The 15696-nt window shown below is 43.0% G+C and overlaps 1 protein-coding gene across 7 annotated transcripts in view; it reads left to right on the forward strand.

The window, feature by feature from the left end:
* Nucleotides 1-15696, forward strand: part of MCHR2 (melanin concentrating hormone receptor 2) — a 2016060-nt gene that overhangs the window by 1609220 nt on the left and 391144 nt on the right. For all 7 annotated transcript variants that reach the window (XM_069606534.1, XM_069606536.1, XM_069606532.1 and 4 more), the window contains one exon: nt 13133-13327. In XM_069606534.1, coding sequence (XP_069462635.1) covers nt 13133-13327 — 195 coding nt within the window. The remainder of the gene's footprint in view (nt 1-13132; nt 13328-15696) is intronic.

Here is a 15696-nt window from a genome sequence, read left to right on the forward strand (position 1 = left end):
TCTGCAATGCAATTAGAGGATGTAGCTACAGTTCTCAGGTTTAACTGAGAGTTGAAATTAGGTCTCTAACTATAAAATTAAAGAAGTTATGGAAGTTTTAGTGAGAGATTTTTTTGAAAAACTAGAACAGAGGAAAGCAGAAATTTGCTTTTAAAAATGACAGATTGGTTTATTTAAACTATATTAATCATTAAGAAAAAGAGAATGCCACCCGTGAATCTCCACAGTTACGCATGGCCGCTTGTAACTCTTCACGTGTGATACTCTGGTTTCCGTTCTGTATGGGAATGACTTTATTTAAATCAAATCACTAATGGGTTATGGTTTAATGAAACAAATGAGAAAAGAAATTAGCGCAAGAATGGTTCTGACAATATTAGGATTCTGAAGTTAAAGATGGGATGGTTGAGATTGGGGTAAGACAAGGCAAATATAGACTATGGGTTACTATGATTCCTGTTTATACTTACAGTCCACTGTAATTTAAGATTGCACCGTCAGGGTTCTGGTCATGTAACGCTCACCTGATTCCCACGGAGGCGCTGGTCTAGGCAGGAAGGTGTCTGTGACTCGAAAGGTGATGTGCAGGACTCGGTTGGCATCTGGGGCTGAGCCTCTTCGCACTGTGTGTCGAACTCGAAGGGTGAGATTTCTGCAGGTGAGAGAATATCGGGGTTAATGATCTGGGCAGTTGAGTGTCTCTCTCTCTCTCTCTCTCTCTCTCTCTCTCTATTCCCAGCTTCCCCGTAGAATCCCCCAGGTCAACGTGCTCACCTTAGATAGGTGAATGCTGGGCTCTCCATCTGCGTCTGGTGCAGGGTGCCGTTGCCAGTTCCTTCACTGGGTAAAATGTAGGCCTCTTAACATCAGAGGATCGCTACCGCCGTTAACTGCACGAGCGGTGAGTTTCCGGACACCTTTTGTCCTTAAAGTCTTTAGGTGCGAGGGCACTTTTATGTAGATCAGGGTTTGGTATAATGCTTTCTCCTTTTTGTTTTGCAGGGCTCTGGAGACAGAAGGTGGTGTGAAGGGAGCCGAAGCTGGAGCCAGAGCCTTGGAATGGGAACGAAGCGCTTGGAATGCGTGAGTAAATGCAAGCGCTCTAACTGTTTCTTTTCTCTTGCAGCTGCGGGTTCGTGCTGAAGAGATGCTGGAAAACACCGGAGTATTTGCAGGCGTCCTATTATGGCGAGCGCGATGGCCGTAAGTAAATACCTGTCTAATGTCTCTCCTTTTGTCTTTCAAGTCCGGATTGCAGCGTTGGAGACCCAGAGTGCCGGTAAGAAATAACTATGCCTTTGTTTTCACAGGCGGAGATGCAGCGTGATGAAATGGTCGCTGCCGATGGATCAGGTGAGTAATGCGCTTCGTATGAAGCTTGCCGTGCTAACCTGCAGTTTCTTATTTTGCAAGCGCTGCTGAAGACTGGATGCGGGGATGGTAAGTATTGTTCTTGCAGGTTCTGCTGAAGACTGGATGCAGGAATGGTAAGTATTGTTCTTGCAGGTTCGGGCCCGGATAGAAGAAAAGCTGGAACAGACTCGGTGAGCGTTCTGCTGCAGATGCAGAATAACGCGAAGCACGTTTCATCAATCGGGTGTGGTTTAAATAGCCTTGGAGTGCTGAGGCGTCTTCCTCCACGGCCCCGCCTACGTAAGAAAAGAGTTCCTGTTCCAGAAGAGTTCCAGTGTTGTATCCAGGGAGTGGAGCTTGCCCCACCCAGGTAAGAAAGTAGTTCCGGCTTACTGAGGATTCCTATGTAGCTGGTAAGTAAGCAGCATGGTCTGCTGCAGGTAAGTCCACCCAAGCATCTTCATATAGATTATGAGCCCGGCGCTTCCAGTGCCGGGACCGATGGCATTGATGAGTCTGGCGCCACCGGCGCCAGGACAAGGTCCAAAAGGTCCCAGTGGGGACCTGCTGGTGCCTAGGATTAAGGTTAGGGGCCTGCTTCCAAGGACGTTGGGCTGGTCCTGACTCCTTGGAAGCAGTGATCATGACAGGTCATCCCAGATTGGGTCTACCTCAGACTGGATTTGGATTGGCCCTTCTGGTCACTGGACATGGTAGATTAGCGGGATGGCGAGTTCAGTAGGCAAGCATGAATGGTAGCAAGCCAGACTGGAAGAGAATTAATTCCTGAAGTTCTTTTGGGATGGTTCTGGATTTGGGTCTAGCTGCAAAGAGTTCAACAAGTGCTGGGCCTTGGTTTTGCAAAGCAATCTGGATTAGGGCAAGATGAAAAGTTCTGGATAGGATGAAGAAGTCGGGAACAAAGCGCTGCACGGAAATCAGGATGGAGTCAGGAAACAGTGTCTATGTGTGGTGAAGTTCCTATATTTATCATGCCAAATGACATCACAAAGTTTATGGTAGGGGCAGAATTTCAAACCATACCCCCACAGCTGTGAGTGGTCAATGGTACTTGCCTTGTTCTGGTTGGAAGTCAGAAAAGAGCTGTCATCTTTATGATGTGATTTAGGAACTCCCACATTGATTTGAACCACAATTTAACTTTTGCACAAATGCACATTTCTATAATTATGCCCCCTAATAAAATTGGACACATACTTTATATATTTTGTGAGTTATCCTTACGTCCAATTCCCATCTCTGTGAGAGCTGTCTTTGTCGTTCTGTGGAATTTTGGCCATTTTATTCATAACAGTTTGGCCTAACAATTTCTAATTCAATACATATCTGGGCGATTACCCCTAGAACATGGGTATACAATATCATATCTGCAACATCAATAATTTAGTCACAATTGGGATTTTGGTGTAATTCTGGTTCCTTATATAGTACAGTGTTCACTAACGTCCCCCCAGAAAGAGCATACAACTAGATTTATAACTACCAATTTTTAGATTTGTCCTCCTTCATGGGGCAAAGTTAAAGGTTTTCAAAACTTCATCACAAATGGGCATTTTAAAGAACAGATTTCAGAAGGCAGTTTCCAAAGTTTTTTCTCTCTCCTTTCAACAAACAGCAGCTGTCAAATCAGGATGGGGTGTAGAGGGAAGTTTCAAGCCCCTCCCCAGAAGGGACCAATGCTCAGCCAAAGACAAATGTCTAATAAGATCTTTGTTCTAAATATGCAAGAACCTCCAGCATCACTTAAGCCTTCCTGGTAGCAGCATAGTGTCAACATGAAGTGTCATCTTTCCCAGGCTGGGCACTGTCCAGTCAGAATTAACCAGTTAACTCCAAACTGGGATACTTTAAGATTCACCTAAAATCTTTCATTTAAAATATATAAAATGCACAAAGTTTATAGGGGATTTTGACAATTAAAGAAATTAAGCCCTTCACAAAAACCTGATTTTAAAGAGGCGAATTTTGCACTTCTTCAGAGAAAAAGCACGTTTAAATTGAGTCTTTTACATCAGTGTTTCCTTTGCAGCGTACACATCTACTCAGCACTATTTCTGTCCTTGAGTGCTGGAATTTGTTTGCAGTCTGGAAATAAGTATTCAGCTTTCCTTGGAGTTTTATCTGCACAGGTGAAATTATCATATGTTGCCACTTTTAATCACACTTTTCCTGTGGAACTGAAAGAAATGTTGCTGGGTTGCCTTTTTCATGAAATACATTATTTAGCTGCTGTCAGTCAGTGAGGCCCGGTTTCTTCTGAGCCACCTGGAGGATCTGTGATTTCAGCACACTTTTAATTTCAATAGTTCACTTGGAAAATGACTGAATTTAGAACCAAAACAGCACTTTGAAGGTTGCAATTGGTTGGGGAAGCTGCATTTTAAAAGGCATTTTCGGTTTTTAGCCCACTTCTGTGGCCTTGCTTCATGTTACATATAAAAGCACCCACTGGCATTATCCTGCAGTGAGCTCAGTTTTTACACCAACTTTGACTGTGTGTGGCAGGGGTATGCAGCCTTTTGTGATGGTGAACCATGTGCAGTTTTGCAGATATTTGCACAAACAGGGGTTAGCGCATCCATTTTTGGCTGTTTCTTTCCCCATTGGCAAAGGGGTGCAGTGGGGCGCATCGGCATGGGTAAAAATATCCCACACACGCAACACACACACATATAGTAGGAAAGTCCATTTGAGCCAAGTCACACATTCAACCATGGCACCTAGTAACCATCATTGAAAGTTCACCTCCAGTTCTGAACAAAAACAGTAAAGCATTGTGGGTATGCAAATTAGGTCAAATGCAAACCTTTTTCTACAGGAAATTGTCTTTGTCAATGAAGGCAGTGCTACTTTAAACATAGCTTAATCAACCCAAGACAGACATTTGCAAGGCTGCCTGGCCAACTAAATGCCTGGTTTGAAACTTAGTAGGGATCATCAGTGCAGTTTAGTCCTGAAAGCCTTGTGGTTAGAACATTTAGTCATTTTTTCACAACATCAAGAAAGTAATGCTGGGTTTGAAAGATTTGAAAAAACTCACCTGAAATGTGAAAGTGGGAAAGTCCGTTTGAGCCAAGTCACACATTCCACAATGCCACTTAGTAGCCATCAATGGAAGTTCACCACCAGTTCTGAGCCACAACAACAAGGCTTTGTGTGTACTCACATTAGCTCAGATAAAAACCTTTTTCTCCAGGCAATTTTTTTTGTCTAAGAAGGCAGTGCTACTTTATACATAGATGAATCAACCCAAGACAGACAGGTGTAAGGCTGCCAGGACAATTACATACCGGGTTTCACCTTTATTAGTGATCATCAGCGCAGTATAGTCCTGACAGCCTTGTGGTTGGAGCATTTGGCCATGTATTCACAATGCCAAGAAAGTGATGGTGGGTTTAAAAAGGTTTGGAAAAAACCCTTTCATCTGAAATGTGAAAGTAGGGAAGTCCATTTAAGCCAAGTCACACATTCAACAACGCAACCTAGTAGCCATCGTCGGAAGTTCACTTCCAGTTCGGAACCACAACAGCAAGGCATTGTGGGTATGCAAATTATTTCAAATACAAACATTTTCCTCCAGGAAATTGTGTTTGTCCAAGCCGGCAGTGCTATTTTATATATAGCTTATTCAACCCAAAACAGACATCTGCAAGGCTGCCAGAACAACTACATACCTGGTTTCACCCTTATTAGGGATCATAAGTGCAGTAGAGTCCTGACAGCATTGTGGTTGGAGCATTTGCCCATGTTTTGACAACGCCAAGAAAGTTATGGTGGGTTTCAAAAGGTTTGAAATACAACCTCTCACCTGAAATGTGAAAGTAGGAAAGTCCATTTGTGCCAAGTCACACATTCCACAACGCCACCTAGTAGCCGTCGCTCGAAGTTCACCTCCAGTTCTGAGCCACAACAACAAGGCATTGTGGGTATGCAAATTAGCTCAAATGCAAACATTTTTTTCTCCAGGAAATAGATGAAAACCATAATCTCTGTGTTTTTCAGCATGCCCTTTGGGACATACTTGTGTTCCTTTAATTGAAAGTAGTCTCCCAGTCTCATGTTCATCACCTTTGTACCTGATTTCCAGTTATGATACGTCTTGTACTTATCTTGGGTTTTCCTAACATCATCCTAGATCACTTCCATGTCTTGACTTCACCATTGTTTGGAAATTTTCAAAATTCTAGTATCTTACCGCTAATGGGGGGTGGAAATGACATCATCGTCATTTCTGTCACTTTCACAAATTGCTACAAATATTACAATATTCATGGTAAATGGGATAAGTGTTACATTTTGTGTAGATGCGATACATTTGTATATTTGAATGCGCACAGAAACATACCAATGAAACATTTTCATACGCAGGGCCTCTCCACACTGATGTAAAGCAGGCAATCAATATGTGCACATGGAGTTTAGCTGTATGAATGGTGCTCATGATAGGAGATCATAATAGGTTTAAAATACACACATAATGGTGTACATGTAAGGGAAGTGTTTTTTTAATTTAGTAAAAGATATGCAATATATGAGGTGGGGTTGCTCTGTGTATCATGGGTTTCTGCATTGTGGATTAATCCGAATGGTGTTTTCTCCATCATGGCAAAGGTTTTCAAAGGCTTTGTCAGCTGTTAGGGAACAGGATTTTCAAGTTGATCAATGGGGCTGCTGCGGTCAGATTGCAGGTGACTCAAGTTCTGGAGGGCAAGGGAAGATATGCTCTCTGGTGAACGGGAGAGCTCATTGTTGTAAGAGATATGCATCTTGTGAATTCATCGGGTTGTTTGAAGTAGGTGGCTTCTCTTGGGGCTCTTGCGGAGACCAGTAGTAATACATTTTAGGAGAACGATTGTGTTGTCAGAGAGTGGGCGGAACTCCTGTGAATAGAAAAAGATCAGTCATGTAGAAGTCACAAAAATTGGACACCGGACAGGTCTGGGCAATGCCTTTAGTAAACATGAATAGATCAAAAGGGAATCTACATGCCTTTCTCTTGTCTTCATGTGCTTAGGTATTTTTGGGGTAGGTCTGTGTGCGTCACTGATAATAATTCTGTTGTTGTGTAACTAAGCGGCAAGGCTGCCACCAAATATGGAGAGGTCTTTGGGAAAGGGTGTGTTGAAAATGTAATCCTTGTAATTATAAGTTTTTAGGGGATAGTTTCATAAGGACTATGTCCAATGAACTGTGTGGGTTTTAGATTTCTCTGTACAGGACAACCAATCATGTTTGGGAGGATGACTTTGTAACACTTGGAGAGTGTAGTAACTGTTGCAAGTTGTATATAATGTGTGTTCTTTGTGTGGTTCAGAGTGGACAGGGTTAGTTTGACTCTTAGATGTCATCTAAGCCCCCTCCCAGCCGTTGTACAATAAACATGCATTATGGACAAAAGGTGCACTTACTAATTTTAGAGGTGGGCCTAATTTGGGTAAAGGGGTGGAGCTAAAGGTCCATGCCTACACCATCCTTGGCCAAGCAGGGAGTGTTTATCTGGTTAATGGCTTACACCTTTGCATCAACACAAACCCCACAGGCACACAATGCTGCCCTCAGAGCTGCCTTCCAATTCAATGAGCTTGCTAATGCCAAATGTAGGCTGCCCTTGAGAAATCTGTTTATATGCCCAATGAGCCCATTGGAGAAAGCTTGTTATAGGAAATTGGAGCTGGGAGCTACAGTGTGGTCTCAGAAAGCTTTGCATTTCAGAGGACGGAAACTGAAATGTATTGTCCATTGAGAGTCAATCTGGGATCCCTTAATGGTCAAAGATGGAGATGAGGATTTTGATCTTATTGTGGACAGCCACTCCTCTTACCCCCTTGCTCCACTCCAGCCACTTGGAGGCATGAATTGATGATCACTTTCCACAAACCCAACATCTCAAATGGACCTACTTTCTCCATGTCAACCTTATCCGAGACCTTTACTGATACCTCCACTTCTTGTAGCGCTTAACACCTGGTGCATCAGGACTTATTGTTAAGGCCGTAGGGCCCATAGTGTCATAGTATCTGATCATGTCTTCAGTGTCAGAATACATTCCTGGGCAACAGTCATTTTCACATCGTTTTCTTTTGGTCATACTATGACCTAAGTGTCCTTCAAAGACTAGCCCCAGGATATTCCTGTTAGGTCAGCAGGGGGGGGTGTGGTCATGCCCCAGTATCCTCATTAGATTTCACCCAAAAAACATTTGCATTATATATGACATCCTCCTATCCATCTTTGATTCCACTCTATATGAGCTGTGCTTTTCCATCTTATCGACTGAGTTCCATTCCATCAGTTGAGCTTGTGACTGGATTGATGGTTGCTACTATGTAGCCTTCTGCTGAGCACTTACCTGTTCTACAAATTCTTTCTTCCCATCTTCCTTCTTTGATAGTATGTACTGGCAGTCTGTGACAATATTCCTGTACCCTGGATCATGAAGTATTTGGGCACTACATTCCATGAGGTTGACTGCATGTCTACAGATGTGTCGGGATGCATTGGTAATGCCTCCCATGCTGAGTATATGACCCAATGGCTTGCGCTATGTTTTGATCTACACAGGCAGACCCCCACACATGTTTCTTGGAGTGTTTTGGGCAGAAGAACACCCAGGGTCTGTCTCTGCCACTCAACATGAATGCTGGGAGGACTTCTTGTTCTCCTTGCATGACTGATGACCCTACCTAGACTGGTCTAGCTGTGCCCACAGTGATGTAGGTCTCAGCAGCCTCCCACATTGAATATCTTCAATGTGGGAGGCTTGTTTATGTCCTTCATTAATCCCACAAAGACCAAACTGTATTACTCAATCCAGTCATGCTGTATATTCTTTATGAGTTCCCACATCATAGTGGTTTATGAGGCAAAGTATTTAATGGACTTGGAATAATACTCAATCAAGCAAAAAAGCAAATCTGATCCTTGTTCATAGGCGGGGTACTTTCCAAAATGCTATTCTAAAAAGCTCCTTATTGGGCTTATCACCACTGGCACAAAAATGTTATCCCAGATATTTCACTTCCTCCATGGAAAAGTGACACTTTTCATAGTTTAAGGTGGACCTTCATTAAGTAACCCCATCACTAAAACACCATTACTAAAAATACACCCTACCCATACCTTTAAACAGTTGCAGCATTAGTAGGTAGTAAACAGTAGCAGTCGATGGATGCCTAAGGGAATAATGAGCAATGTGAGTTTTTTGGAATCTTCACAACTCACTCTAGTGGTAGGCAGACGATACTTTCAGTGTGGAGCAGACCATTGCAGGTACCATGATAACCCACATCTCACCAATATTGGGTGAAGTATTCCTGTCCATTCATATTCAAGAGTTCAAATCCCTTAAATCCATGTACATCCTTATGGATTGTTGGATTCCCTACAATCACTATAGGAGATAGTCACTCAGATGACACTATTGGCTCAATTATCTCATTTTCATAATGTTTCTTAAGTACATTTTCTAGTTAACCTGTAACAAACACTGGTACATGTCTAGTCTAACTGCATGTACTGTCTGACACCCCAATTGAGGAACATTCTTAGCTTAAACCATTAAAGCAACCAGATTATGTGATTGAATAGCTCTGGTTATTTTTCTCTAAGACCACTGGATTCTGTGGAAGCACCTTGCAATTTACTGACAATTAGACATGCTTGCCTGTATGCAACTTAAGTTCGAGGACAGTTTGGCCTTCTCATCTGACCACCAATGATTTTTTGTTCGCCACATATATTTGGCACATTGCTTAGTAACCCTTGAAACACAAAGGGGCCCATGTGTATCATGTCCTGGGGGTCTGATACTGGTTTGTCTTTAGTCCATCTATTTTCCAGACAGTATTTCCTCTGAATTTTTCCCAAATGACCAATGTTTATGGGTAACCAATCTTAGCAACATTTCACTGGTATGTCATACATTTCCACTTTGTCACAGTGTCCTCTTTTTTCCCCAGTACTGATAGTATGTAATCACAACCTTACACTGCTTACAGGCTGATCTGCTTCCTTGAGCAGAAGAGAAATCTTTCCAACGCTAAATTGGTCTTGTTACCAAAGTCTTTCCTCATTTAGCTTACTGCTAGTTCATATTTCTTAGTGCTGGTTCTGACACAACACAGCACTCCTGTGAAGACAGGGGGTGCTTTGCTGAGAGCCATGCAGCAGTGGCAGCATGGCTCCCGTGATGACATGGAGTGCTGTGCTGAGAGTGTGCTGCCAGCGTAGCAAGTTGTGGAATGGTGAGGCTTCCGTCTTGACCCATTTCCAGGCTACACTGGTTTTCTGAGCCATGTTGGCTCATATGGCCTGAAAGTTGGACAATGAGGGAGTTCCACGTCACTCCCCCTGGATATAATATAGCCTTATAGACTGAGTGAGGGATCATTATCAGAAGATAATTAACCACCACCAAGCTCGCTGAGGACCAAATGTTGGAGAAGAGTCCTTATCCCAAGTGTTAACGACCCTGCCCCGGTCCCCCCAAGGTCTATAAAACTAATAGCATATGGTTATAGTAACAATGGATGTTTTGGTGGTGAAAAAAAAGTGACTTAAAGAGTGAGTAAAGTAAATCGGCAAACTTAGTAAAGTTAGTAAATTAAATGTGGTTTTATTTTGTAGTATTTAAATAACACAGTTGTCATCATATGTTACACATTTTAATAGCAACCTGAGCCTGCATTATGTGTCATGTAAAAGTAAACGCTTTCTCTATAAGAAACTAAAAGCATGTTCCAATGTTATAATTTCTCTTTCATGTGTTAAATAGCTTGTTGCAGAAAAAAGGTCCTCCCAGATAGGATGGGCTTCATTACAAATCAGGCGGAATGGGTTAACGGGCTCCGCTAATGGTGGCGGGCCTGTTAACACCATTATGCCTGATTACGAGGTCCCCTCGCGGGACCCGGTAGGGATGCCTGGTAGAACCAGGCGTCGTTACCGGGTCCTGCGAGGGGAAGAGGGAGCTAACAACGGGCTGGTCGTAATCGGACAGTTGTTAGCTCCCTCTCCCATTCCCATTGAGCCCTATCGGGCTCAAATGTGAATGGGGAAGGTCCGGGTTCCCAGGGGGAGGAATTACCGGGCCATCCAAACTCAGAATGACCCAGTAATTCCCCATTCAGGGAACCCGGTAAAGGAGCCTGGTTTGGCGGCAGCCATGGAGCTGATAGCTCCATGGCTGCCGCCAAACTCGTAATGAGGCCTGATGTGTCTAATTGAAATTAATCTTGACTGGAAATTGCATTATTATTTCCCTGTCTGCTTCTAAAGATAGAGGGCCTGATTCATGGAAAAGTGTGCAGAAATCCTGCAATGGACGAGATGGTCACTGCACGAGGCTGCGCGCAAACATTTTTCTGCACGCTCCAAGTATTCATGGAATCGTTCATGCAAAATAACTGTATACTGAAGTCACGGCCAGACCGCCCCCACCACATCCCCCTGCACATCAAAATCAGCCAGAAACAGCCACCTTTGCATGCCCCATGGGCACAAATACATGCACTCAAAAAACAGTGCCTGGGGTCCACCACAAGCAGGCCTACATCTCGGGGACCCAGTGTGCGGTCCCCCATAACTGTTACTGGCACCCCAGCAACATGCGTAAAATTCATCATAACTCGGTTAAAACTCGGAACATCTGCATGTGAACCCCTGCTAACTGTTCCTGCACCTCACTAAGGTGTGTAGAAGCACCCCTAAAATAGATCAGAACCCTGGTTGTGTGCACTCACCCCTAATTCCGACACCCAATCTTACCTCTGCGCAGTGATTCCTATGCGCAAGTGTCTGTACGCATGCCTTCGGGAGGCGGATAGTATGGGTCTTTGCGTGTCCATTTGCCTGCCGGGCGGTAGCATGGTCGGATCCCTGAATATGTACTGTCCCGTGCAATAGTGGGCATGAGATGGACTGCCTGCGGCTGTCCCTTCTAATGCCCACTTTTTTGCATGTTCTTCCTCATTTTCTGTGTTCCGCTCCCTTCTCTGCCCTCTGCGCAAGCCATGCTCACATTGTGCTTGGTGTCTCATGCACGGCTTTCGTCCACTCTCCGAGGCCTGCCGGGCCATCGCAAAATCCACACAAGTCCAAGGAAAGTCTTGTGCAATTGATTCCATGAATCGCCAAATGAGATTACGCATGCAGTTTGGCGTGCAAGTTCCCTATTTTCCGCTCAAATAAATCCATGAATCTGGCCCAGGATGTTCAAAATGCATTAAATACTAGTAGTCATTGACTGCATGGTAAATATTCAGATAGGTTGAGAAGAGTTCAATAACGATTTCCGTGTGACAAAAACAATGGATCTGACTCTACAAAAGTAGAGATCTTTTTTTTTTACTTTTCATGTGTTTTGCAGAAAAATCATAATCACATTTACATAACCATCATTCATGACTATGAGAGTGATAGTTTGCCCTATAGAGTCTTTACAACAAAAAAAATCACCTTCCAAATTTACATAGCTAAAGACGTATGGGATGTTTCATGGAATTTAGTGCAGAAATCACGCAAGGGCCGCACACCGAGAAGGACACTGCGCGAGTCTGCGCACAGAAGAAAAAATGCACGCCATGCATATTCATGGAATTCTTCATGCAAAGTAACTGTATTCGCGAGTCACAGCTGGAACCCCCCGAAAACAGTGTGTGGGGTCCCCTGTAAATTGGCCTGTGACTCGGGGACCCTTTGCAGGGTCCCCCTTAACTGTATCCGGCACCCCTACAACATGCATATAAAAAACTGCAACTCAGCAATAACTCGGGAAATCTGCGTGCAAACCCAAGAAAAACATTCCCACACCCCACTACACTGCGTACGTGCACCCCTAGTTACATCGGAACCCTGATTGAGTACACACAACCCAAAATCCGACATGTGACCCCATCTGCATGCTGAAAATGCTACATGCGATTGTACTCATGCCTACCTTCGGGTGGCGGATCGTATAAAGGACTTGCATGGCCATTTCCAAGCCAAGACATTGCGCAATTGAATCCATGAATACATCTCGTGCTGCGCATTAATGGGTATGCGAGGGACGCCTGCAGGCCGTCCCACGGAACGCCCTCTTTTTTGCAAGTTCTTCCCCTTTTTTGGTGTTGTGCCCCCTTTCCAGGCCTCTGCTCGGAGTTTCGGGCAAGAACCTCGAAGGCTTGCACAGGCGTACCGAGCCAGTATGAAATCCACGCACATCCAGGGAAAGTACCGTGCATTTGGTTCCATGAATCGATGAAGGCGGATTTGCGCGCAGTTGCGTGCCCAAATACTCTATTTCTCCACCGATAATTCCATGAATCGTACCAGTGCGTGTTTGTGATCCTTTTCACAGAAAGTGTCATGCAGAAAGGTATAAAACTCTGCTACGCATTAGTTAATAACAAGGATTACATTAGTTAGCCAAGGGATACTTTTGCGCAATCAAATATCTGATTTATGCACAAATATAAGGTAAATAAGTTTTCTTTGGGAGAAAACCTACAACATAGTAGGCAAGTGGTCTAATTAGGTCTGCAAGCACGGCACACCAAAAGCCTGTTCACTATAAACCTTGGCGATGTATTTCTTTTGTACTTCAATTTGCGTTATGTTCTCCTGTCAAACCACTTACCTATTGCGTTGAATTTTATTATCCTCGGTGACATATGTATGAAACCGCAGAACTCAGACAAGCTGGTGAAATGCGCTATGCTTCGTACTTGTTCGTTTCTGTTCATAGATTTACTGCAATACTGATTTCTTTCCACCACAGGTACCTGGCCCTTGTTCAGCCATTTCGCCTCATCAGCCTGCGAACCAGGTCAAAGACCATTCGAATCAATCTGTGCCTCTGGGCCGCTTCCTTTGTCGTTGTACTGCCTGTTTGGGTGTATTCAAAGGTCATCAAATTCAAAGACGGTTTGGAGAGTTGCGCATTTGATTTGACAACACCTAATGATGTACTTTGGTGAGTGCCAGAGGCCTATAATTCAAAGCATTTTACATAGCAGCTGACAACGTTAATTGCCTCACTTAATTGCCTTGTTTAGCAAAGAATTTACGTTTTATGAGAACATAAAATAGGTTAACTTCAAACGTGCTTTGCATATGAAATTCATTATGTTAAATCGACCGACCTTTCCTATGTACTTTCTGTCCATCTGTTAACTTTGTCAGGGCATGTTCTTTTTGATGAAAAAAAATGAGAATTTCAGCTTCTCATTTAAACTTCTAATTTTCATTCCAACATTTGGTCAAAATAACTTTTTAACATTGTCGATATGTTCCTTTTAACCATCCATATGTTCATTTATGTAAAGCTCCAAGAGGTCATGCAAACTGCAAACGCAAGACGGAAGAAAATGACATGATTTTATTAGTGCCGTTATTTTTGGTGTAGCAAGACTGTCAAGTAGAATGCTGTAACCAGACAATACTATAATTACTCATTGACATCAATGCACCAAAATGCATGGGATAGCAGAACTGACATCACACACCTGCCATCACAGGAAGTGATGTCACATGACCTTTGACCCGGATGGCATCAGTTCCTCTTTAAATAAGTTCAAAACATGTACAATTTTTAAAATACCAAATAGATACTAAAGCAGACTAGAATATTTTTGATACCGAACACATTTTAACAAGGGTGTTACCTTCATATGCCATGGATGATGTCATAATATGATAGGGTTAGACCCAATACAATCAACATAAGCCCAGACGCTGCTATGGATATGCCACTTGAACATTGTATGGCCAGTTTCTTCCATATTATGCCAATTATAGCTGAATGTCACGTATTGTCATTATATGATAGGCAGAGCCCCTACATTACCAGTTGCTGCAATAGTAAAGTGTCCAAAAATCCAATAGATGCAGAGGAGCTTTACTGTTTGATTCATGATAATGATTGGTTTTAAATAGCGATTTTGCCAAAGCACTATACATAGCACATATTTACACTCTATTATCATCCCAACCGAAGTTGCCACTCAATTATCAACCTCGGAATAATGAAAGGCTGAGTTGGCCTTGCCGGAATTGGAACCTGCACATCAAACAAAGATCGCAGCAGCAAGCACTCATCCTACTGAGATATCTTACTGCTTTGCTATTAAAAATGCAACGCCACAATAAGCAAACATGTCAACACTGGCTGCACAATGTAGTTAGGCCAGACACATAATTACACTTATCATGTTTACTGTAGCCATGATGATGCACAATAATAATGCAGTGCCACAGTAAGACATACCTAGATGTGCTGAAACAAAATGCCAATTTAACTGTGTAATAACACTTATCATACTTTATCATAGAATACAAAATGTCAAGTCACAGTAAGAAATGGCTAGACTAGTCTAGCCATGTAATAACACGTATGATACTTACTTCATGATATATGCCCAGAAAATATGCCATGACACAGTAAGAAATGGCTATACTGGCTGCACCCAAATGCCAGTCTAGACAGGTAATAACACTTTTCATGCTTACTTTATTATAGATGACCAGTACAAGTATCATGCCACATTAAGAAATGGCTAGATTAACTGTACCAAAATGCCAGTCTAGCCCCTAATACATATCATGCCTGCTTTTTCATTGATGACCATTAGGCATCGGCGCACACCTCTCCTGCCCCACCCTTCCCACATGTCCGCTATCCCTCCCATTCTCCTCCTCCAACCCCTAGAATCAGCTACTCTGCCCAGTATTACCTCCACGTTCATCTTCCTCATCCCAGTATTTATGTATGAGGTAAGGTGCTTCATAGGCAAGTACTGGGCCAGGGAAAAATGCGACTAGGAGTAATGAAGGTTACTGGAAAGTAATCCAGGCATTTAACACAAGCACACACATTGACTTGCGCATTTACACATGTGCACATTCACCGTTCACCCACACGTGCACATTCACCCACCCATACATCATGCACGCATTCACACACATAACGTGATATATACACGCATACATTACATAATGTATACACACACAAACACGCAAACACAAACCCACTTTTACACTTAAAAATATAAATGTCCTTACCTTCCTCGAATCCCTTGCTCCTTCTCTGCAGGTATGCCTCTGGCTCCATGCTGCAGGACGCATGCAAAGAACCAGCTCTGGTTCCTGTCATGCACAACAGAGCATAGGAGCTGGAGGGTTCCATGTCCTTGTTGCGGGGGGGCTCAGATTTAAAAATGAAATCATTTATTTTTGAAGTTACTCTGACTGATTTATAAAATAAATTATTTTAATTACGGAAAACCGAAACAGAAATAATTTCCTTTTGAAGTCAGAGTGACTTAAAAAAGAAATTGTTTATTT

The sequence above is a fragment of the Ambystoma mexicanum genome, chromosome 4p, assembly GCF_040938575.1.
Source record: "Ambystoma mexicanum isolate Mex_15411 chromosome 4p, UKY_AmexF1_1, whole genome shotgun sequence".
NCBI lineage: Eukaryota > Metazoa > Chordata > Amphibia > Caudata > Ambystomatidae > Ambystoma > Ambystoma mexicanum.